Source organism: Dromiciops gliroides, chromosome 3, assembly GCF_019393635.1.
Source record: "Dromiciops gliroides isolate mDroGli1 chromosome 3, mDroGli1.pri, whole genome shotgun sequence".
NCBI classification, from domain to species: domain Eukaryota; kingdom Metazoa; phylum Chordata; class Mammalia; order Microbiotheria; family Microbiotheriidae; genus Dromiciops; species Dromiciops gliroides.
The window spans coordinates 561032981-561059738 of NC_057863.1; the positions used below are offsets into that span (position 1 = coordinate 561032981).

The following is a 26758-nucleotide window of genomic DNA, read 5'->3' on the forward strand; positions in this document are numbered from 1 at the left end:
ACTACCTGAGAGTTGTTCATAAAAAGATTTTGGGGCAGCTAGGTGGTGCAGTGGATAGAGCAGTGGCCCTGGATTCAGGAGGACCTGAGTTCAAATCCGGCCTCAAACACTTGACACTTACTAGCTATGTGACCCTGGGTAAGTCACTTAACCCCAATTGCCTCACACACACCAAAAAAAAAAAAAAAAAAAGATTTCAAGAGTTTCATGAACTTAGATAAGAAAAAAAATACAACTTTATTCTTACTAATCTCTGATACTTGGCATTTCTTTCAATCATTTAAAAATATTATTCTGCTAGTGGGTCCATAGGTTTCACCAGTCGGCCAAAGGAGTCCATGACACAAAAAAAGTTAAGAATCACTAGTCTAGACTAAATAAAAAAATGACAAACCATTATCTACCTCAGTCAGGTGTTGCAGTCGAGTGATCAATTTTTATTAGCAAAAGGGTGTTAAATAATTTAAATACTTTGGATGAGAATTTATTAGTGATGCCTGTTTTCCTCAAACACTTGAGCCACACAGAAATAACAACAAAATTACACCTCGGAAAAAAATGTGACAGGCCTTCCTAATTGGATAATTCAATCCTCCCCAACTCTTTCCACAATTTATGGCTATGATAAATTCCATTAGAAGTTTAAAAGAATGCTGAAAATTTCTTTTTTGATTAGTCAATTCTGTTAGTAAAGTTTACTTGTATATTAGCAACACTCTATAAATCTGACTTTCCCAGAACCTTCCCTTAACCATAAACAGGTCAGTCTTTAATACAAGGAATAACTATGCTTGATACATTATCATTAGACAGATCTAGTTTCCACAATTTCTCTTGGAAGTTTCTAACTCCCAGCAACTGTGACTATGGCAGTAACCTAGAGCCACATGTTACACATTCATTTCCCAAAGTTACTTCATTAGTTGTCTGAGAAGACAGCAATCGTGAAGTTCCTACTCATGGTTTATATCAGGACAACAGAACACTTGGGGTTCAGGTTGATTTGTCATGGGCCAGATTGCCCATAGGCCAAGCCTACTTACAAACTATTGCCCTCTTATTCTTTGCAAACTCAGCAATATTAATGGCTTCTCCTAAGTGTATCACATTATCTAAGGCAGCTACTTAAGGTCCAGGAATCTAACGCAAAGATCATTCTAAAATAAGACTTACATAAAAAATAGCTCATGTGCCAAGAAACTCACATTTGGAGGATGGTGAGAAATGTATTCAAGATCTCTAACTTTCTAAATAAATAAAAACAACTTACACCTATTAAAGAACTAAGGCAAAAGAGTTCAACCAGCATTACATAAAAATTAGCTATCTGATAATGCCTTTTAAAGAAAATAATTCTTATAGATTTTAAAATGTGACAACTCTGTATCTTAGCACTTATTTGAAGTCACACACTATAAGAAATTTGCAAATATATTAAGTATTCAATCCAGGTAATGGATACCACAAAAGAAGACAAGTCTCTAAGGTGGAAGGACCTCTGAGGCCATCCAGTCTAATCTTTACCCCAACAAGAATATCCTCTACTACAATGCCAACTAATAGTTACCTAACCAGTGGTGTCAAACTCAAATAGCAATTTGGCTCCATTAAACCATACATAAGAATCCCTGTGAGCTACATATTTATTTACAAAACTGCATATTAACATTATCTATGTTCTATTGTATTTTTATTTATTTTGTTAAATACTTCCCCATTACATTTGTAACGATTGGAGTGATTCCACCTGCTGGAGACTTACTGTAGAAGAGTTCCGCCCATGAAGCGAAGGTCTTTGAGGGCAAGACCAGGAGTCTTTTCTTTGGCGTCAGGAAGTGACACGGGCTAGTGGGAGGAGGAAGGAAGAGACTGGCGCTCGGTCTCACTCTCTTTCCTGGGGACTCTGGCAGAGAAGGGAGCTAGAAACCTGATCTCCCTTTAATAGATAGATGAATGTAGGCCTTTCTCTCTCTTTACCAAATTCTTATTCTCCTTAATAAATGCTTAAAAGTCTAACTCTTGCTAAAGCTTATAATTTATTGGCGACCACTCACTAGATATTTTAGACACTTTAGCTAGAATTTTAGCCCTTAACACATTTTAATCTGGTCCAAGAAGCACACAAGCCCTTTTGATTAGATTTCTAAGTCTTTCAGATACATTCCTATCAGCCTTTGCTAAGTACACTCTATCCCTGGCCAGGAGTCTGTCATTCCTATATTTTAAGGCATCATGTAGAAATCCAAATCCCAATTTCAGACACCAACTACTTAAACGGCATTTTAATAGCTCCTAAAGCATTTCTTCCGTGAATTCCCTGATTTCAATGGGTAGAAGCAAAAAAATCAAACAAATTAAAAAAAAAACCACCTACTACCCTAAGGTTTTGAGGTTATTTAGGAAATACTTCATAATCTTTAGCAATATTTCTAAGTTCTAATTGGCATAATTAATTGTGTCCATACCAATCATCCAAATGGGCAGTAGTTACCCAGTTGGACAAGTTTTCTTGGTTTCTTTATATGCCCTGGGAAAATGGCAAATCTCTCTCTTTATCTCACTATGTCAACTGCTGTTTCAGTAACCCTGAGCAGGGAGCTACCAATGACTACTAACTAACAATGATCTCTCACTTGACAGCATATATGCACTCTACACCCTGTTCTTCAGGAAAAGCCCCATTTCTTAGCTCCAACTATTTAGGGATCCTTCTTCCATCTCTCCTGATTCATATTCATCCACTCTCCAATTTCATGATGAGGTTCAAGACTCCTCTGACCAATAGGTAGAAAGCAGGAATATTAATTATACAAGAGGAAGTTTAACTTACCCTCTTTTTACTTTTGTGAAGTCAAATGCAACTTGTCTGTAAGAAACTGCCTTTTCATTTAGATACCTACTATATCGTCTAATAAATGTAGACATATCATATCCTGAAAAAAAGGAGAAAAAGTTTCAGCATTTTAGTAAATAAGTTATATAACCAGCAACTTTGCCTAACTAATCAATATTGCATACAAATTAAATTAAAATATCCTATAAAACCCATTAAAACCTTTATTGGGGGGCAACTAGGTGGCCCAGTGGATAAAGCACTGGCCTTGGATTCAGGAGTACCTGAGTTCGAATCCAGCCTCAGCCACTTGACAGTTACTAGCTGTGTGACCCTGGGTAAGTCACTTAACCCTCATTGCCCCTCCAAAAACAAACAAAAAAACTTTTATTGGAAAAAAATCAACTAACAAATGTGTAATGTTATATTGCTTTTATTTAATATGTATTTAAGGAGGAGAGGTATTTTATGATAGTGCTAAAATTATATTAGAATTTCAGTATGTGGTTTGCATACTGCCCCCTCATATATGTACCTGCCAATGCTTTAATAAGTAAAAAATGTGAAAATGTTACTTATATTTACTTTACTACTTAAATTAAAATCCCAGTTAATCACTCAAGTCATTTCCCCGGACATACCTCATTCCCTAGATGGCACAACACAGACATATGAACATGACACTGCTACATGTTCTTGAAATTGTTTCCGAGTTCTTCTTACCTTGCAATCCACTTTTGTCCAAAAAATTGCTTAAATTAAACAATGTGTTTCTTGAAGCCAAGTACTGGATAAAGCGCTAGAAAGGAAAAGAAATATGCATTATCTCAATTCAGCCTACTGGCATATTATTTCAATTATAATTTGAGAATCAGAAAACTTATGGTTAAAGCATTTCATTAAGTTTTACAAGCTTAAGTTTTACAGCTAATATGCTTGTTTCAGATCAAAATTTACCAACTATAAAGATATGAAGCAGTTTCACTATCATTAGGATGTTTATCAAAGCATCATGACTACAGAAATGGCAGAGAACATAAAACAATGAAGATTTTAAAGGAAATGAGGAATTCTATGCCAGTTAATAAGTTTATTAAAATAGAATTAGTTAAACCTGTTTTAAAAAGTTGTCACCAATCACCTAGCTAAAAAGCTAAATTTTTAAAGCACCATTTTTTTAAAAGAAAAAAGCTAATTTAAAAAAAAAAGCTATTTGAAACAATCAACATATACTTAGTAGCCCAGGAATTCTACCAAAGTATACTGACCCATACTAGACCTCTTCACAAGGAAATCAAGTAAAAATAATATCAACCAGGTGCAGCTAGGTGGAACAGTGGATAAAGCCCTGGATTCTGGATTCAGAAGGACCTGAGTTCAAATCCGGCCTCAGCCACTTGATACTATTTGTGTGACCCTGGGCAAGTCACTTAACCCTCACTGCCCCTCAAAAAAAAAAATACCCCAAAAGCAAACAAACAAAAATAACATCAACCCCCAGTAATCCCACCACTAGGTCTGTATCCCAAAGAGTGGTTCTTGGACATGAGTTGTTAAAATGCAAAAGCAATAATAATTATAAAAACCCGGTGCTTAGGTAGTTTTAGAGAGCCATAAAAGCAAAAGCTTAATGGAGAATATGAAATAAAGTTAAATGCACAAAATAGTTACTGCCAACAACACTAATCAGGATAATAAAGCTAAGCACCATATCTGAAAGAGCATTATTTCCAATATGAGTGACAGAAAAAGAAAATTATGTAAAATATTCCAAATATTTTCTTCCTTTTATGCTAGCTAAATAGATGCTCCTAAAGGAGAAAAGAGAAAAGTTATACTTCTAATCACTCATATTGAGAATAACCAAGAAGCCATGTCTCAGCAAATTAGCCTAACAAAGTCTGAGACAAGGAAAAGTGAGTCGCCCTGATATCTCTGAAATTATTCCTACTTGAAAATTCTAGGGATTCCAGGATGAAGGTAATAGCAACTACCTTCTCCCTCCCTCCCTCCTCCTCAAAGCTAGGGTAATGGTATACAGGTAATTCTAACCCTATGCATGCTTACAACTGTGCCATGAGGAAAGATCTGAAGCATCTACCAACTATATGAAATGCTCAAAAACAACCTGGAACCAAGACATATTTCTTTCTTTCTTTCTTTTGTAGGGCAATGAGGGTTAAGTAACTTGCCCAGGGTCACACAGCTAGTAAGTGTCAAGTATCTGAGGCTGGATTTGAACTCAGGTCCTCCTAAATCCAGGGCCAGTGCCTTATCCACCTAGCTGCCCCACCAGGACATATATCTATTTTTTAAAAGCAAATCTTTTTTTAACTAACACATTCAAAAGTTCATGGAAAGTCCTTGTAAATAAAAACCTATAACCATGCATTTTAGGTGGTATCAATCTTTGTAGCAAAGGTTCAAAAAAATCAGATATTATGTCTGATAAAAGGAAACACTTTCTTTGGCTAAAAAAAATTAGGGAATTAAAAAAGCCCATTCTTCTTATGTTTTCAATCTTTTATTACAATAAAAGCTACACTAATATATACTATACTATAAACTATTTTGAAAGCCAGAACTTTAATGAACTTCTAGTGCAGTGTCTTATAGACAGTAGCTGCTCAATATTATTGCTTGTTGAATTAAACTACCATCAATCATCAAAAAGACCTCTATAGTTAGATACAGTCAGAAAGTCCCTTTCAGCAGAATGCCCTTTAACTCCACTATTTTCCAAATGGCCATGACAAAAGGGAAGGAGCAAGGGGGAGGGGGAGGGGAAGGGTTGCTAAAGCAAATTCAAGCTCCGTATTGTTTACTTATCCCCACTATAGTCTTGCACTATAGAGTTCAGTGGAAGAACTACAAATTCCTGGCAATCCCACTAGGTCACAAATATCTTACTAGGATTGGTAAAGAATTGACTAGAAGAAAGTATATGACCCATTTCCAAGTTAACTCACTGCAATGGAATCCACTTCAGTTTTTTTACCCTTACTGCTCTCATCCTTCCAACAATCATCACCCTCATATTCCTGCTTATTTTTGCCTTGTCAAAGAGAAGACAGTTATAACTTGTTCTCTCTTACCCTTTTCTCCTATAGTTCCTAGAAGCTAAATATCTAATTAGGAGAACAAACTGAGTGATCAGGTAATACACAGAGAATTGGCCATTGCCAGAAACACAGCTTACCTCATTTCCATATACCATCAAATGGTGAGTTGTGATGAGAGACTTGAAGACCACCACCCAACTACTGTTAGTAGTTCTTTCAAACAAGCTGTCTGCCAATTGGGGGATGTTCACATTCATCTCATTTGTGCACTGGATTAAATCTGAAATATAAAAACAGTATTCAAACGAATTTCTATGATATCATAGGGTTTGTGTCTTAGTACTATACCTGGTACTGAAAAGGCACTCAATATTAAATAAGCAGTGAAAGGTTCAGTTAAGTAATGAACATTCTTGGGCCCAATAGAGAAACTCAAGCTAATTAAAAGCAAATCATATTAAACCATATGTGGGGCAATATCTTTAAAAATGTTAAACTATACATAAAAAGTCTAAAGTGCCTCAAGCACCTGAGTCAGGCCTTCAACATGGATCCCTCTTATGAAGTACATGGATAGGAGAGGGGCTTCCCTTGTTACCAATCACTTTTGCAGCCACAGGGATAGTCTTCATGCTTTCTCTTTTATTTGCTAATACAATTCTCCCCAAACACTTTATTAGTGGTAGTGGTGGTGCTGATGGTAATAATAACAGTAATAATAGTGGAACCATGCACAGAAGCAGTCATCTAAAGCATATTTTGCTTTTCAAGATTCTTTGAAGGTTGCTATCTCTGCATTACTAGAAAGATTAAACACATCTGATCTGTGACTGGACAGGTTCTCTACACCTACTTCAATTTCAACTAATAAATATTAATTATCTATGTACTGTATGAAATATTGGGATTACGTTAACAAAAACAACAAATTCTATTCTCAAGAAGCTTAGGATGGAAGAATAGCACAAGTACATAAATACTATGATGCAAGGAAGAATGAATTAAGTCCAAAGGCAATCTAGGCAAAATTCTATGAGACATTTGTGAGGATAGGGGGTGTAATGGGAAGAAGACAGAAGGATAGAGAGATGATAGGGAAAATTTCATTAGGAAATAATACCTGAAGTGAAGGAGGGATATAAATGGAACAGAAATGGGGAGAAGAGAGGTGGTTCATTCTGGGTATGTTGCAGACAGAGTAAGCAAAGAATTACAGGATCTGAGTTAGAGTAATAAGAAACTTTAGAGATAATCTAGTTCAACTTCCCCATTTTAGAGACAATAGTCAAAAAGAACTTGTGCAAGGTGGCAAGTAAATAGCAAAGTTGGGATTTGATCACTAGTCCTCCAAATCCAGTGTTCTTTCAACTCTACCACTGAAATGAGGAAAAGCATAACAAAAACAGGATGAAAAGTAATCCACTTTGGGATAAAATAACCCACCCAAAGGGAATCATATGAAATAAAGCTAGCTTCATAGGTGAGTCTGATTATAAAAATCTATTTATTCCTGTTCTTCCTTGATTTCAAGGTCTTACATACTTGGATTTTTTTTTTTTGGTCAGTTCCTTTAGTTAGCCCTAAGGATTTCTACTCATTATAAGAGCTATCTTCATTACATTAGATTTTAAATAGATTCCCTTATAGAATATCACACAATCATTTGAGAAACCACAATTTAAATACTCTATTTTGACCAGGCCATCATATCATCCAGGCCATTACTCTTGCATGAAAACTCAATAATTCATGAAGTTCATATAACTAAATAAAATACACCTGAAGAGATACCACATTCTAAGAGAAATAGAAAGCATACACAGAAGCAGAGACCTAAAGTTGGCTTCAGAGGCCAACTAATCTTACAATTTAGCCTCATTTTACAAATGAGAAAACTGAAACCCAAGGATTTTAACAATTCAATTCATCCTAACAATTCCTCAAAATGAAGCAGAAAGGAATAAAAAGTCAAACAAAAGGGTTTTTTTAATTTATTTTTAAATATATATATATATAATGATTAAACTCCCATAAAACTAAAACCAAGGGGGCAGCTAGGTGGTGCAATGGATAAAGCACTGGCCCTGGATTCAGGAGGACCTGGGTTCAAATCTGGCTTCAGACATTTGACACTTGCTAGCTGTGTGACCCTCGGCAAGTCACTTAAGGCAGGCAGGAAGGAAGGAAGGAAGGAAGGAAGGAGTCCTTTGGGGGCAGCTAGGTGGCGCAATGAACAAAGCACCGGCCCTGGATTCAGGAGGACCTGAGTTCAGTTCCGGCCACTTGACACTTACTAGCTGTGTGACCCTGGGCAAGTCACTTAACCTTCATTGCCCCACCAAAAAAAAAAAAAATTTTAAAACCCAGTAAGCAAAAGAATGGTAAAAGAATACTATGGGGCAGTTAGGTGGTGCAGTGGATAGAGCACTGGCTCTGGATTCAGAAGGACCTGAGTTCAAATTTGACCTCAGACACAACACTTACTAGCTGTGTGACTCTCGGCAAGTCACTTAACCCCAATTGCCACACATACACACACACACACACACACACACACACACACAAATACTGAATTTTTGAAGGATAATAAAGACTAAGAGTCATAAAACTCATCATTGTCTTTGACTTAGCAAAATTCCATTTCTAGGACATTGGGGGAAAAGGGTTTTTACAGAAATATGTGTAGCTGCTTTACTTGTAAGAGCTCTGAATTCCTACTCACACCCCTTCCATTAAAAAAATGAGATACAACCTAAATGTTAAGTCATCAGAGATAGGAGGACTTATTATATCTTAATGTATGGCATTTTCATTACAATAGATTTAAGGAAATATGCAAATATGCCACAAATGACTCAATGCTCAATAACTAACTCACAACAAAAGATAACAGAACTTCATTCAGACCAAGATGGGGACACAACAAATATTTCTGGTTTGATAGTTTTTTGGAATTTTTTATCTACTTTTTAAAATGCTCATTTTAATAGATTGAGGGTTTTATGTTAACCTTATTCCTTATTTTCCACATTTTTTTGTGATATATATATATACACACACACATATAAGTTTATGACAATTTCAAGACATATTAACATAGTTGGTTCTATCCCAATTTCCTAGGTCTGACTGAAATAAAGTACTGATATAAACGAATTCTTGCAAACCAGCAAGACAACAAAGTGAGGTCAGTACAACATAGTAAATATAATAGTAATAGTTACAGCATCTTTCAAAAATGTTTGTGTCACTAATCCTATTATACAAAATAACATAAAAAAAATTCTTTTTAGGAAAATGCATTTTAATTTTATTTTATTTTTTTTTTTGGTGAGGCAATTGGGGTTAAGTGCCTTGCCCAGGGTCACACAGCTAGTAAGTGTTAAGTGTCTGAGGCCGGATTTGAACTCAAGTACACCTGATTCCAGGGCCGGTGCTCTATCCACTGCGCCACCTAGCTGCCCGAAAATGTATTTTTAAAAAATGTTTACTAAATCATTTCTTTCTTTTATTTTTACATTTCCCATTACGTACTAACTGTGCCCCTGAAAACATCTGTTTTCTTCTGTACCACTAATCCAGTAATGTCTCCTTTTCTCTATTCACATGGCCAAAACCCTGATTGAAACTCATCTTCTCTCACTTGAACTATTGCAAATAACCTTCTATGTGGACTACCTCTCTCAAGTTGCTCTACTTCAATGTATCCTCCGCATAGTTGCTGGCAATTTTTCTTCAATGCCAAAATGACCACATTACTCCCTTACCTAAATTCCAGGTGCTCCCCCATTATATCCAGGATCAGTGGTAATTCCTTTTTTTGGCTTTGAAAACCTTTCACAACCTAACTGTTCTTAACCTGCATCTTTGTTCTATATTACTCCCTTACCCTACACTCTACAATGTTGTCAGACTGCCTTTCTTACTATCACACGTAATGCTGTATCTCTCATCTCCATGCATCTCCCAATGCATGAAACATCCTCCTTATCTCCCTCAAGATTCCAGTTTCTTTCAAAATTCAGTTCAAGTGCCACTTTCTACATGAAGCCCTTCCTGAGCTCTTGATTTAACTAACAGTAACTTCCCCTTCCCCAAGTTATTTTGTTTTTTATTTTGCATAGCTTCAACTATACACATTAAATCCCACCTAGGCTCCTTGTAGACCAGGATTGTCATTTTTGTCTTTGTATTCCCAGCATCAAGTGCAGTCCTTGTTTTTTGAATATCATTATCAAACTTACTGCCACCAGTTTCTCACTTCCCCAATCATAGCCTCCTAATTAATCTCTGCTTCCAGCCTCTAATTAATATTCCTAAAGCATAAGTTTGCCCATGTCATTCCTCTGACTCAAGCAACACCAAAATCCCAATCCCCTTGTTTAGCTGCTAAAGCCCTTCTCGACCTGGTTGCAGCCTACCTTCCCAGGGTTATGTACATTCTTCTCCTTTGTGCACACTATGTTCCAAGCTAGCCTATTAACTGTTCCCTATAATACAATACTGTATCTCCATTCCTGTACACAAACAAGAGGCACACAATGCCTGGAACTCAATCCCTCATCAACCCTGCCTCTAGGAATCTCTAATTTCCTTCAAGCCTCAGCTTAAGTGCTATATCCTAAACAAGGTCTAAAACCTCTTCTTTCCTAGCCTCAGTTATTTTGTATTTGTTTACTTATTTGTATACACTTTTTCCCCCTCCCAATAAAATGTAACTTCCTTGAGAGCAGAGATTATTTGTGTGTTTATATCACTAGGTGGTTATTAAAAACTAAAGAGAAAAAAAGTCTTCAATGGCTCTGTATTTCTTCTGGGATAAAGTATAAGAATTCTCACCCTGTCTACCACTTAACTACCTTTCCCACTCTTACTTTCTATTACAACCCTTCATGCACCTTCCATTCTAATTCAAAGGGTCTGACAACTGTTCCTTAAATACAAACTGTCATCTCCCACCTCACTCTCTTTACAAAAGGAATCTTTGATACCTGAACTGCACTCCTTCTTGACAGTATTCCTACTATTTTTCTAACCAAGGCTTAGGTGACATCCCAGTGAACTAGCACTCCCTTGAAGTTAGTTAAAATTACTTTGTAACTGTTGTATCCCTGTCCCCAGCCCAGCAGAATACAAACTCCTTGAGATCAAGGACTATCTTTCTTTTTGTCTCTAGGACCTAACACAGCATCTTGCACATAGTGGAGGAGACAACAGAACCAGGGATAAACATTTATATAGCTCCTACTTTGTGCCAGTTACTGTACAAAGCACTTTTACAAACATTATCTTATTTGATCTTTATTACCACCCTATTATTAGGTATTACCTCCATTTTACCATTGAAGAAATCAAGACAAACAGAGGTTAAGTGACTTGCCCAGAGTCACACAGCTATTAAGTGTCTAAAGCTGGGTTTGAACAGGTCTTCCTAACTCTAGGTCCAACACTCTATCCACTGTGACATTAGCTGCCTCTCTTTAGGTACTTAATAAATATTTCTTAAATGGAATGGGAAGTTATTGAAGGTTTCTGAGCAGTAAATAGCACAATCAGATTTATGAATTAAGAAAAATCTGGCAGCTATGAAGGATGAATTGGATAGGATAGAGACTAATGACATGACTAGCTACAAAGCTATTACTATAGTTCTAATTTGAAGTGATGGGGCCTGAATTAAGGTAATGGTAATGTGAACAGGGAGGAGAGAGATAAGAGATGAGCTATTGTGGTTGAAAGCATTATAGACAGGCCTTGACAACTATTTAAAAAGGGAAAAGTCAAAAAGTATTCTGAGATTTCAAGTGCTGGCGACTAGGAAAATGGGGATACCAAGTACTAGAAAAGCAGGACTGCAGCTCAGAGGAGAAATAAGGGACTGATAGCTAAATTTGATTTTTTGTTTGCAGAGTGATAACAATGAAAACAATGGTAGTAGATGAGATTTCCAAAGCAAACAAAAGGAAGAGAAGCTTTTCCCACTTTCTTTTATGATTACATTATTTGGTTAGAATGGTGCAAATTAAGGAGTTTTGTAGTTTCAAATCACAATTTTAAAAACATCCTATAAGCAAAGACTTTGGTTTTTTCTCCCTTAAGTTTAATCACAAAAGCTAGAGAGAGAACTGCAGAATTTATCTAAAAACTTCAATATGATTTTTGTACATAATAAACAGCATGGAATGAAACTAAAAACAACATTGGTGCTAGTAGAATTAAGGGCTAAGACTAATTTGAACGGCTGATCTAAAGTATTTACTCCCTAAACACAACAAAGTAGCCAAAAAATAGGTAAAATCATGGAATAATATAAAAGAATGACAATAAAAGTTTTAATGGTCCTTTCTAGTCCAGAACCCTTTTCATTTTTCAGAAGAGAAAACCAAAGCCCAAAGAAGTCAAGTGACTGGCCAAAAGTTAAAAAGTTTAAGTAGCCTCACTAGGATTCAAAACTAGGTATTGTGACCCCAAATCCAGCATTCTTTCCATGAATTACACTGGCCCCAACCAATCACCCAAACAATACTGAGACAGGAAGCATCAACTATTAACTCTTGTTAAGGGCTAAAATTCTAGCTAAACTGTCTAAAATATCTAATGAGTGGTCGCCAATCAATTACAAGCTTTAGCAAGAGTTAGACTTTTAAGCATTTATTAAGGAGAATAAGAATTTGGTAAAGAGAGAGAGAAAGGCCTAGATTCCTATCTATTAAAGGGAGAGCACATTTCTAGCTCCCTTCTCCGCCAGCGTCCTCAGGAAAGAGCCCCCGAGACTGAGCGCCAGTCTCTTCCTTCCTCCTCCCACTAGTCCGCGTCACTTCCTGACTCCTGGTCTTGCCCTCAAAGACCTTCCCTTCATGGGCAGAACTCTTCTACAGTAAGTATCCAGCAGGTGGCGTTATTCCAATCGTTACACTCTGCTTTTTATAGCTGAAACAAAGGAATTTTTCTTGTGCAATTATCAATTATCAACAAAATAACAAGGGTTAAAAATCATTTGTAATTAGTACATTCCCAAATTTATGAGGATAACAAATTCAAAAAAGCATCCTACATATGCTGTACTACAAGAATATTGACGATACAAGTCTGGTTATGAAGTAGCTAGGTTAAGCAGTCAATAGAGCGCTGGGCCTGGAGTTAGGAAGACTTGAGTTCAAATCCAATGTGGTTGTGTGACCCTGGGCAAGTCACTTAACCTTTGTTTACCTCAGTTTTATCAATTCTAAAACAGGGTTAATAATAGGACCTACAGTTGTTATGAGGACAAAATGAGATATTTTTAAATGCTTAGCTCAGTGCCTAACACACTGTAGGTACTTAATAGTTCTTTCCTCCTTTATATGAATATATGACAGTCCAAATGCAAATCCTACTATATATCTCAGTAATGTTTTGGCTACAACCAGTAATTTTCTCCACATATTACTCCCCCCCAACAATGATTCTATTCATAAAGAGAAGTCTAAAAATGCTTCCAAGACTCAGCTTCAAACCTCCAGAAGGAAAATGTTTGCAACACCTCAGACCAACTCAGAACAGACCAGTCCAATCAAAATTCAAGCTATTTCATGCCATTTCTTCAAAAGAGCTGTTTCTTTTAGCTTTCTCAATCCAGAGTCCTTTAGAATTATAAATACAATTTCCCCCTCTACCACCAACAGAAAGCCTGAGGGTAGTGTTTCAAGCTGTAGACTTGAGTCATCACAAATGTTTCCTAACTAATGTGTTTTTCCAAGTAACTCTGAAGTTTAAGAAAATTCAAGGCTGAAGTATTTCCCAAAATCATCTACAAAATTATCTACCTAAAATTGTTTACTGAAACAGTTTGCCCATTACAGCTTTAAGTAGCTAAAGAAGGTATTTGGTTTTTTGTTTGTTTGGATGGGGCATCTTTGAAATCAGAACCAATTCTTGGAAACAGGTGGATGCCACAGAAGTGTTATTATGCTGTTATGCATGTATATACATACACAAACAGATGCATAGACACAAACCCTAATATTTGGCAAAGTTCCACACTGAGGGGATGATTATCAAGTAAGGTGGCTGCTTTTAAATCAATATTCTAAATATATATTCAAAAGAAGTATTGCTCCCTCAAAGTAGTTAGCCTGAAAGGCAATAAACTTTTTCCAAAAAAATCTTTCTTCTACAAACATTTCAGAACTCTTCTTCAAACTGCCTCCAAGGCTCCCTATTATACCTCCAGGATCAAAAATATAAAATCCTCTGTTGGGCTTTTAAAGCCCTACATAAGCTGTCCCCTTCCTACCTTACTCCCAACTCCCCTCTCTTGCCCCCTTCATGTACTCTGTGATCCAGTGACAGTGCCCTACTTTGTTGTTACTTGAACGAGACACTATCTTATCTGTATTTGAAAATACTCTGGGTATTCTTACTGACTTTCCCTCATATATCTGGATTGCTGTATCCTCAACTCCACATCCCAGCTTTGGGGGGAGGGGGGAGGAAATCTTTCCCAGTTCCCTTCCTTCTGAGACTACCCCCAATTTATTGTGTCTTGAGAGCAGGTACTCTTTTTTGCCTTTGTATTGTCAGTACTTAAGAGTGCATTTTATATCCTACCTATGCATTTAAGGAAGGCTGTAACAGTTAAGGGGAACAGGTTAAACAGATAATCATATCTCTATATGATTGCTGCATGGTTGCTGTATGGAGATGTGTTTTGGTTTTGGAGAAGAGAAATGATTATTTCACTGTGAAGTATTCCTACAGTGAAGGGGAAGAAGATTTTTTTAACCCTTTTTGGTATTACTCTTGCCTTTTCTTCCTAAGAAATTATTTGGTCAATTATCATGTCAATTGGACACAGTATTTAAGCTGAAAGCAAATTTAAGCTTTCAAACAAACAAACAAAAAAGGGGGCAGACCAAATGAAACAAGGGGCTGATATCCTACATGGACTATTTTAATAATTTCCTGCTTCCTAACTGGCCTAGTCCCATCCCTTTTCAAAAGATCCAATACAACTGTCAAACTGATACTTTTAAGAAGAAAAACACAAGTTTCACAGTCACTCCCCTACTCACGCACTGGCTCCCTCTTGATTCTTAGATAAAAATGCAAATTCTTCTGTTCAGCTTTTTAAATTCTCCATAATCTGAATCCAGTCTACCCTTTTTGTTTTATAGTTTTGCTTTTTTGTATCCCCAGTCCTCAGTACAGTGCCTTAGACACAGTAGTCTTAGACATAATGCTTGATGACTCGACTATCCTTCTAGCAGTGGTTCTTAACTTTTTTCTTATCATGGAACCCTTTGGCAGTCTGGTGAAGTCTATGGCTCCCTTCTCAAAATAATGTATTTAAAGTTAATAAAACAAAATGCAGAAGAATACAAAGAAAACCAATTATATTGAAATAATTATCAAAAATTTTTTTTTAATTTTTGAGAGATCCCAGGTTAAGAAGCCCTGCTTCATAAATATATGCTGAGTTCATTTTATTTTCTTTAAAACACTCAACCCAAGCCAAATTGGCCAGCTCCTTGTTCCTTCTACATGACATTCCACTTCCCATCTTTCTGACTTTGCATAGACTATCTCCCAGTATTCCCTCTTCACCTATGCCTTATGGAATCCCTGGCTTTCTTCAAAGCTCACCTCAAGTACCACCTCCTTCAGAAAGCCTTTCTTGATGCCTATAATTGCTCTTACTCTTTCTGCCCAGAAAATTATTTAGTATATGCTTTGCATATATTTTTCTATATTTACTTTTCTATCAACATAAGATTTCATTCCCCCTTTCCAATAAAATTTAAGAGCAAGGCCTATTTAGTTTTTTTCTTTATATTCCCAGTACCTACACAGTCTTTGACATATAATCTATGCTTGCTAAATGAATGAAAAGTCTTAGGTGAACTAATATGTGTCAAGGATTTAATTAATTAGCTAAAACTCCAGCAGTTGGTACTAATGAAATGCTTGAAGTAAAAATGCCCAACTCACAAGTTATTCGCAAAGGACTAATTAATAAAGAGGATTTTTTTGTTTATTTAGAGCTCTAACTGTGGACAGTAAACTCTCACAACTTCAGAGTTAAGAGGGAAATAAAAAACTGCCAAAAGGCTGGAAAATGTAAGAATGTGACACAAAGAAGAGAAGGAAGGGAGACCTTGAAACAGTTACAAACTATAAGAGGCATGATGAGTCTCTGGGTCAACTGGGACTTCTAAGAAGCAACTGTTTCCATATTTCAGAGAACGAAAAGGCAAAGCCCACAAGAAGGGGCATCATTCAATCAGCAACAACACCTGAGGGGCTAGAAAGCAACCATGCTGACAGGACGTGACCAATGAATAGGTATGCTGTATTCCTGGAGTATGTATCCAGGACAAATTTCTCATATCATTTGTTACTCCAGAAATAAAGTGATAAAGTTACTAGGGATTATAGACCTCTAGACAGGAAACTAAGAGGATTCAAAGAAGAGGATTTGCAAAAAGATTTTCTATTAGGACAAATCAAAGCAGTAGATATTTAAATACATTGCAAAACAGCTGGAGGCTTCAATTCTATAACAGAAAATGACTTATGGGAAAAGTCAGGATCCCCATTCATTAATTTGTAGACCAGCACAATGTATAATACTTTAAAAATGCTTGCTGAATTGCAGTATTTGTGATACTAAATAGAATGAGCTCAAATTTAAATTCAACAAAAAATACCAGGCCTAAAATGTTTTTCAAATCATCCCTACCTGCTTTTTAAGACACATGTGGGTGCCAATTATCCAAGTGCCTTTTCTTCCATGTAAATTAGTTTTAAACATTTTAAAATCTTTTTTTTTAAATACCACAGTTAAAATTAAGCAGTGGAAAAACCCAAGAGAACACTTTCATTGTTTCAATGATCTCCACCTTATTAACTCAGAATTCAAGGCTACCATTATAAAGCATTACTCAAGTGCTTACCCTGTGCCTAGGACAATTCCATTGCTTTATAAATGTTATATTCTATGAGCATGATTTCAATCTGCTACACACAGAATTCAAATAGGGATAATCTGTTTTTATTTCTAAAATATTTAAGCTCAGCATTCTACTGTAGTTCTCAATCTTGCCACTGGGGGGCACCAACAGAACACAGGAAAATAGACCTTGACGCCTAGAGGACAAGTCTAAATCATGAACAATCCCTTTGACTAGTAATTGATATAAGCAGTTAGTTGATAGAATAACAAATCAACACTAATATAAGAAAGAAAATATTTTAAATATAAGAATGAAAACAAAGCAATTCTCACAGTTATGGTACTGAGACAAGTAAGAAGATATCTATGAAATTTAGCAGCGTATGCCTTTCCCCTTCTTGGATGAGTTATTTGCAAATGACATACCTATAAAGGAAGAAAATGTGTAAAGTCAAATGTCCAACATTACAAATGCAAATCAATAGATAGAGGATTTGTGTGTGTGTGTGTGTGTGTGTGTGTGTGTGTGTGTGTATACTAAATTAAAAGAAAGTACTTGCAAAAAGATCTAACATAACTCGGGGATAAAAAATAGATTCTCGGGGCAGCTAGGTGGCACAGTGGATAGAGCACTGGCCCTGGAGTCAGGAGTACCTGAGTTCAAATCCAGCCTCAGACACTTAACACTTACTAGCTGTGTGACCCTGGGCAAGTCACTTAACCCCAATTGCCTCACTTAAAGGAAAAAAAAAGATTCTCAAGTCACAAAAATCTTGATTTCCTAAGCAGGAAATAAGGTGTAAATTTCAGTTATAAATTAGGTCAATTCTCAATAATATGAGGTTTAATTTTTAGTTTACACAGCTCCAAGTAAAAACCAAGTATATTCTGACACAACAGAGGCATAATTTGATAGAAACTTGGGGGGGAATATTGTTTAATTTTTCCTGATATATCATATTTTATACTTTAAAATAGAGGTTTTTCCTTTTTTATTAATCAAAGATTCTTTTTGATAGTCTGGTAAGTCAATGGACTCCCTCAGAATAATATTTCAGTTAGAGATTGGTGTAAATAAAGATATATTTTCCCCTATCCAAATTCATGAACACCCAGCAAGAATACACATGGACAAGATTAAGAACCTTTGATTTAAAAGAACTGGCACTACTAACACTCTACAAGAAGAAAAACCTGCAAATAACTGCCATTGTTTTGACTCTCCCTTCAGTAAAGCCAAAAGCTGGTTTTCAACAGGTCTCACTGATGATTTTTAGATTTAGATTTGAACTCAGGTCTTCCTGACTCCAGCACAGCACTCTATCCATTGTGCCACCTAGCTACATAAATAAATCTAGTTCGATGGTCTGGTTTACATACATAGTCTCCTATCAAAAGGTATTTTGTTGTTGTTGTTGTTGTTTTTTTAGTGAGGCAATTGGGGTTAAGTGACTTGCCCAGGGTCACACAGCTAGTAAGTGTTAAGTGTCTGAGGCTGGATTTGAACTCAGGTACTCCTGACTCCAGGGCTGGTGCTCTATCCACTGCGCCACCTAGTTGCCCGATAGGTACTTTTTTTTTTTTAAGAAATGTTTCACTACAAGTTTTAATATAACCCTCGTTAAAAATTATCCTAAAATGTTCTATTTACAGCTTACAACTACATTTCATTATCTGAAAAATATAATATATGTCTTCTGCAGTTGAATTACTGAATTTTTACCTGAAAAAGGGACAGTTTCAAAGTAATAACATGTTACCAAAAAAACTACCAAAAGATAATGACATATATATGCACTATGTAAAGAATAAATGGAGAATTTTCATATGGCTTAACCAAAATTCCATAATCGAATTTACAATTTCATTAAAGGTTTTATTTGGAATGGGTTTAAGAACATTTACAATGAGTAGTTAACCTACAGTAGACAGTTAAGAGGACTTTTTTAAAGCTTAAAAACATTTTTGTGATGATTAAGTTTAGTAACAACTTTCTCCAAGAGTTCAAAGATAATTCTGTTTTTCTACTACCAAAATTTAGACCCAATTATATTTTACTAATAGCACAGTAAATATGCCTTTCTCCCACCTAAACATAGGCTACAGGTATATCCTTCATTACAATGCAATTAGCTTTGCAGAACTTTGCTTTTTACACTAAAGAAATCAGGAGATTAATTTCTAAAGCAGTATGAATCCAAACATTTTTAAAATTGTTTCCTCTGTCTCTCATCAGTATCACTTTGACAAGCACCAAGAGCCCTAAAAATAAAAGCAAATTTCCCCACTTTCTTAAAAATGTATAGAGGAGGGGCTGCTAGGTGGTGCAGTGGATAAAGCACCCGCCCAGGATTCAGGAGGAAGTGAGTTCAAATCTGCCCTCAGACACTTAACACTTACTAGCTGTGTGACCCTGGGCAAGTCACTAAACCCTCACTGCCCCGCCCCCCCCCCCCAAAATGTATAGAGGCAATAGTATTTTGAAGTACTATATTGGCAAAGAACAGAACTGGTCTCTAGTCTGAAATATAAGTGGTGTAAGCAGAAACAAAAAATTCAGTCTATTCAACTGTAAAATGAGGGGGTTGGACTTAGATCAGTGGCTTCCATTTAGGTTAATAACCAATAGTCCAAGAGGCTCATACTAAAAATTCTTTCAGAGCACCAAAAGCAATAAAATAAGTGCCCAATTATGTTCCAAATATATCCTTCCTCTGTGAGAATAAGCATGTACACATTTGAAGCATCAGAGGTTTGTTTCTGCAAACTGTCAGGATCATGCACACAACAATTTCAGTGTTTGTGTAGCAATTAGATCAAACTCTGACCACTTCTAAGCCCAACATGTTTTTGTAGTTTCTCAACCTGTCATCAAATTGTTTCCAAACTACCACAAGGGTTCAAAGTTGTAGCATAAACCAATTCCCAACTAATGCTCAGACGTGCATATGTATCTTCATTTTTATTCTATACACTGTACCAGAGTTGCTCCTTTATACCTTCATTTGTGTAATCACACAATAAATGTCACAAATGTTTCCACTCCTGCAGCACAAATGTCAGGGTGTTTGAAAACTAAGATCACTGAGCATATACGTTACAAGCCATCTTGAAACCATTACAGACTCTCACAAATATTCTGCAAAAACAAACCTTTTATTGAGTCTGATTTCAGTATTAAGGCTGCTTTCCGATTAGAATTATCCTCCAATTATGTTACTATTCTATGTGGTGGATTTTCAAATGAACTGTTGGCAGCACTGGTAAAGTCATTTAGAAAAGTTTCTGTAAGAGTACAGCCAGTGTACCACTCTAAGAGTATGCTGGTGGTAGAAGAGAATAAAGTCACCTCTGATGAGATGACTTCTTTACAAAGGTTTGTTTATATATAAAACACTTTTTAAAAAGCAATATATACAACTGAACTCTAAGTACATTTACTTAATACAGAGCTTGTCATTAGTCAGTAGAAAAGTATCTTATATTAAAAGTATCCACTACTCATTTCCTTTGATTGGTTAAGTGACTAAAAATTAAAAAATGAATTTTCATCTCAGCAATAAAGACTATAAAAATTCTATTAATCCCATATTGGTGTGAACAAACATTTTCACTTTATTCTTGTTTTAAATCAAAACACGGGAAAAAAATCTTAGTATGGAACCAGATTCAAAAGTGTCTATTTCTGAGCCAAAAAAAAAAAAATGCAAACCTTTGTTTACACAAAAGTTCATCACTGAAATTGAGTTTATATACATTACTATATTATGTTAAACATATTCCAAGTTGTAACTTTTTTCATTTAAATTGTCATTTACATTCAACAAAATCTGTAAAAAAAAAATTTAACATGAAGTCTTGCAAATTATAATAAGCATATAGTCTTACTGGATTGCTTCTTTTAATTTTTACAGAATGTCCCACATAAAGTAATTTTACAATTAGCTTTATAAATGTTTATATTTAGTTTTAATAATTTTCTATTTTATAAATTTTAATTTGGAGCTTTGGGGGCAAAAGCCAACACTCTAGTTATTGTAAGTACTTAATAAATAGAAATTAATATTATGCGTAGTATATTCTACTATCCTAGGGGTTCACAACACGTTTTTTGTTGTTGAAAGAAGTTCACAAAACAAAAATGTTGGGAACCATTGGACTAGATGACCTCTTAGAATCAGAAGGGCTTTAAGGGTCATGTAGCCCAAATCTCTCATTTAACAGATGAGGAAACTAAGGGCCAAAGAGACTATGATTGAATATCCATAACTCAAATTGTTAAGTATAAACAGTAATCTTCTCATATGCAATAACTCATTTACTTAATATTTTTCCTATAAAGATGAATAAATTCAGATAATAGTTATATGAATATAAACTATTTCCCTCAAAGGCAAAAGATTCAAAGTAACACTCAATCCCAGTTTAAATTCTAAGGGAAGAGACCTACTTGAGGACCAGATAAACTCACAAACAGCAGGTTCATGTATTAACAAGTAGACTGAGAAAAGCAGCCCAGAAGTAACCTTTAAAAGAAGGCAATTCATTTCATATTTAATGTTAGTTAACTAAGCCTATGCTCAGTAACAGAATGAAACTACAGCATGTTCTTCCATCAACAACCACAGAAATCCAACTGATTCCTAATCCTGAGTACTTGGTTAAAAAGCTGCTGGACACGGGAAGCTACATTTCTTAGCTAAGAGAGAGTAATAAGTGTTCTTTAAAAAGTCAACAAAGAATAATTCTAGGTTTAAAATCATATGGCCATAAACGGAAGACAACATTAATTTTCTACCTCAAAAAGTTTCCATCTCCTGACAGAAAGAACTTAACTGGCTGCTGTCTGAACCTGACTACTGATATAAGCAGTTGCATGACATTCTAATTTAGTAACCAAGTAGCAACCCTAAAACTATTTTTAAAGTCCACTTCTATAATCATTATTCATGTCCATGAAGCTACATCTGGGGAGAAGCAAAACAACTGCATGAAAATATATCACAAAGATACAATAAAGAGCACTATCAAATCAATGTGCAAGAGTATAAAAGAGGTGAAGGAAGCAAAAAGCAAACAGAACTTTGCTACATACTGGAATGCTAAGCATTTATCAATTAGGTTACCCTTTAGTGTCAGGTTTTTAAACAAGACATGAAGAGAGCTCATTTGGTAGCGTTAGACAACACACCACATAAAAGGAAAAAAAAGGAAGAAAAGTAAGTTTTTAAATTTTAAAAAATAAATTAGGAAATATTGCATGATAAACCTTAACTTCTCCTTTTAACTGCAAGCAGCTGGTTATGATTTTAAAAGGAAGTATACAATTCTAGTTATATCTTTCAGTTTTGGAGCCAAAGAACTAGCAATCATTTAGGAGAAAAAAAAAACAACAACTAGATCTTTCAATTCCACATCAAAGGTTTAAATAGAGCTGTCCTTAAACTCAATTTCTTAGGAATGAAAAGTCTCCTTAAACACAACATTCATTGCAGAGCAGCCCATTTCCATTTTGTATTTATCAGCAAACCTTTATACTAGGCAAAATGATACCAGGCCACATTTTCTCCCCAGACTATTCTCTTAAAAAGCAGTAAGACAGAAATTCTTTTCTACTCACTCAACATAAACATATCCACCTGCCCAACCCAAATGCCAAAAACAAAAACTTGGAAGCTATTTGAAGCCTGCTTCATTATTTTCTAATCATCTCCAAAAGGTACTTTGAAAATATTAAGCCAGTTTCCTGGATTTAAACATTCTGAAGCTTTAACTTTTTCCATCAAATGAAATGAGATTTCAAACTGCATATGCTTATTTGCATTTTTTTAAAAGATGGGGAGATTCAAGATATATTGGACAAATCAATAAAATACTAGATTTTCTGGACAATAAACATTATACAACATATCTTCCACACAAATAGATTATAAAAATAAACACTTTCCTAAATCATCTGTTGATGGCTGCCAACAGCTCAGTAGCAGTGAACTATGATCAACAGTTTTGTCCTACTACAAAAGTATGAATAGAAAACTAAACAGTTTTATAATCACTGCACAAAATAAAATGGAAAAAAATGCATTTTTGTCAACAATAAGAATCTTTATCACAGCTCCACCAATTACTATGGAACCTTAGTGAAGTCACTTAAAGAAATTGAGGGTCAGAGAAATTATGGATAAAAGATACATCACTTGTATTGTTTCATAAGGTTGTTGAAAGCAAAGCACTTGGGAAAACTTTCAACCTAACATATTTACATGGCTCCTTAAAGTTTTCAAAGTGTTTTACAAGTATTAATTTCATCTGATCCTCACAACAATCCCATGCCATTATTACCCCATTTTATAGATGAAGAAACTCAAGTTTCGAAAGTTTAAGTGAACTGCTATGGGTCACCCAGCTACTAAGTGTCTGAGACAAGATATGAATTCTCTACATCCAATATTGTCTTATCCACAACACAAAACTGCCTTTAAAGAGTAAATCTAGCAGTATTAATAAGCTGCCCTATGAGTCTATAAAGTTTAAACAAGGTATTAATTCAGAGCTGAATTTAATCCAAAGAGCCACAAATTCAAACACATGTTGCATTAAAAATGATATCACTGCAGTAGCACATAGATATATGACCTGTTTTTCCAGTAATTTGTGCTGTATTCACTTTTCACTCTGTTCTGGTAAGCAATGGCTGACATCTGGCTAGCTGACTAGCCAGCATTAAGAATGCAGTCTGGGGCAGCTAGGTGGCGCAATGGATAGAGCACTGGCCCTGGAGTCAGGAGTACCTGAGTTCAAGTCCGGCCTCAGACACTTAACACTTACTAGCTGTGTGACCCTGGGCAAGTCACTTAACCCCAATTGCCTCAAAAAAAAAAAAAAAAAAAAAAAAAAAAAAAAAAAAAAGAATGCAGTCTGGAAAAGGTAAAAGGCCAATTGAGGAATCAAATTTGTTACCACATATCATTAGCACTATACTCTAACCCAAAGTGTGTCTCTCCACTTATTCTCCTCTATCTTTTCTAAAAGCTCTGTAATTTGTCTTCTGACTTCATCATTAAGGGAAAACTGCTTTCTCCAAAATTACCAATGATCCCTAACTGCCAAATCTAATGACCTTTTCTCAACTGCCATCTGAGATAGAAAGCTATCTCAGTATCTCCACAGCATTTATTACAGCTGACCATGTTTTTCCTGGATTCTCTCTCCTCTAGGCTTTTATGACTGGTCTCTCTTGGTTCTCCACATGGTTTAATGGAGTGCTGGACCTGGAATCAGGAAGATCTACATTCAAAACCCAACTAAGACACTATTAGCCGCGTGATCCTGAACAAGTCACAACCTCTAACCTTTTTTCATTTGTAAAATGAGAGTTGGCTCTGATAATCTCTGAGGTCCTTTTCCAGCTATAATTCTTTGATCTTATTCTCCTACCTTTCTGACCATTCCTCAGTATCCTTTATTGAATCTTCACCCATCATACATACTAACCTTGGGTGTCCCTCAATGCTCTTAAGCCCTCTTCTTTCCCCCCTTGCCCCTCCCCAATTAGCTTTTCAGAGGAAGTTAAGCAGAGTCAAATGAGTAAGATATAGGCAGAGCTAGGGATAGAAAGAACATTCCATGAAGGAGAAACAAAATGGAATCAGGTAAAGTCAAAGGTGAGTTTGAACAACACTTGAGTAGTCCAATTAAGTGGGAACATATATTCATGATGGAAATTAGAAGAGAAAGCAAATTGTGAAGGAACTTAAATGTCATTACAGTCAAAGAGATCAGACTTTATTTGGTCAACAGGAAGTTGCTAAAGTTTTTTTGAATAAGAAAATGATTTTGACAGCAGTATGCAGGATGGACTAGCTAAGGGGGAAGAGAGAAAACAGTGAGAGGACTACAATAGTTGGAGCTATTGGCTAGATGGCTACCTTTTCCAGCTAGATGGCTAAGTGTATAGAGCATCTAGGCCTGGAGTCAGGAAGACTCATCTTCCCGAGTGCAAATCTAGCGGCAGATACTAGCTTTGTGATGCTGGGCAAGTCATTTAACCCTGTTTGCATCAGTTTCCTAAACGGTAAAGTGAGCTGGAGAAGGAAATTGCAAACCACTCCAGTATCTTTGCCAAGAAAACATAGAATGGACTCATAAATAGACACAACTAAAAAACGACTGAACAACAACTGCAATTGTATGGGCAAGGGTCAATGACAGTGTGGACCAGGGTGGCAGCAGTGAAGGTGGAACTGACAGAATCTGATAACCGATTTAAAGTAGAGAGTAAGCCAGAGCACATTCAATTCAACAAACATTTATTAAGGCCCTACTATGTGCAAAACACTATGTTAAAACCTGGAGATAGAAAAAACGAAAATGAGCTGGTATATTCTACTAAGGGATAGGCCATGTACAATATAAACAAAATAAATACAAGTTAATTAATTTCAGGCAAGAGAAAACATTATTACTTGGAGGAATGGGGAAAGGAACAAGGAAAGGATTCTATAATAGGTGGCATATAGATTTTGTTTTTTTTAAATAATAAACATTTACATTTAAAGTTTTGAGTTCCAAATTTTATCCCTCCTTTCCCCTTCTTCCCCGCTGAGGCTGTAAGCAATCAGATATAGGTTATACATGTGCGATTATGTAAAACATTACCATATTAGTATTTTTGTATAAGAAAATTTAAATAAAAGAAAAAAATTAAAGAGTGAAAAATAGCATGCTTCGGTCTGTGTTCAATCAATATGGTCAAAGGACACGAACAGGCAGTTTTCAGACAAAGAAATCAAAGCTATCTACAGCCATATGAAAAAATGCTCTAGATCACTACTGAACAGAGAATTGCAAATTAAAACAACTCTGAGTTATCACCTCATACCTATCAGAGTGGCAAACATAACAAACAGGGAAAATATTGGATGTTGGAAAACTTGGATGCTAATCCACTGTTGGTGGAGTTGTGAACAGACCTAACCATTCTGGAGAGCAATTTGGAACTATGCCCAAAGGGCTATCAAACAGGCATATAGATTTTAAGAATTTACAAGAAGGGGCAGCTAGGTGGCACAGTGGATAGAGCACCGACCCTGGATTCAGGAGGACCTGAGTTCAAATCTGACCTCAGACACTTAATGCTTACTAGCTGTGTGACCCTGGGCAAGTCACTTAACCCCAACTGCCTCACCAAAAAAAAAAAAAAAAATTACAAGAAAGGACAGAAGGAAGGCCATAAGAAATACAATCAGGACAGCTTTAGAAGCTACATGTTGAATTTAATACATACTTAATAGGAAAAGAAAGCCATACATGAGTCACAGATTCATTAATAATCTTTTTTCTGTTCTAATTTATATATAGAATTAACTTTATTTTGTATTTGTTAAGCTCAGGGGGAAAAAAAGAGGAGTGACTTTTGAACTAAACCTTGAAAGAAAGCTATGGATTCTAAAAAGGAAGGAAGTTGGGATATATTAAACATATACTTTGTGCCAGGCACTGTGCTAACTGCTTTACAAAAATTATTTCATTTTGATTCTCAAAACAACTCTTCAAAGTAGTTATTATCCCCATTTTACAGTTGACAAAACTGAGACAAATAGAGGTAAGTGACTTGCCCAGGGTTACACACTAAGTATCAGAGGACATATTTGAACTCAGGTCTTCCTGATTCCAGGTCCAGCACTCTTATCACTGGGCTGGCTACCTAGTTGCCTCTAAAAGAAATAAAATAAAATTCAATAACATTTATTAAGGTTTGCAAAGGCATTTTATAAATATTATCTTGTTTTATCTTCACAACTACCTTGAGAGGTATTATCATTATCCCTATTTTACAGGTGAGGAAACTAAGGCAGACAAACATTAAGGTGACTTGTCCAGGGTAACATAAAGGCAAGGATCTGAGACTGGATTTGAACTTGGGAGTTT

At 35.8% G+C, this 26758-nt stretch overlaps 1 protein-coding gene across 17 annotated transcripts in view; it reads right to left on the reverse strand.

Moving 5' to 3' along the window:
* The window catches only part of PICALM (phosphatidylinositol binding clathrin assembly protein), a 127291-nt gene that overhangs the window by 82894 nt on the left and 17639 nt on the right, over positions 1 to 26758 (reverse strand). For all 17 annotated transcript variants that reach the window (XM_043991216.1, XM_043991215.1, XM_043991214.1 and 14 more), the window contains exons 2-4: positions 6033 to 6175; positions 3557 to 3632; positions 2831 to 2933 (exon numbers count right to left, since the gene is read on the reverse strand). In XM_043991216.1, the coding sequence (XP_043847151.1) occupies positions 2831 to 2933; positions 3557 to 3632; positions 6033 to 6175 (322 nt within the window). The remainder of the gene's footprint in view (positions 1 to 2830; positions 2934 to 3556; positions 3633 to 6032; positions 6176 to 26758) is intronic.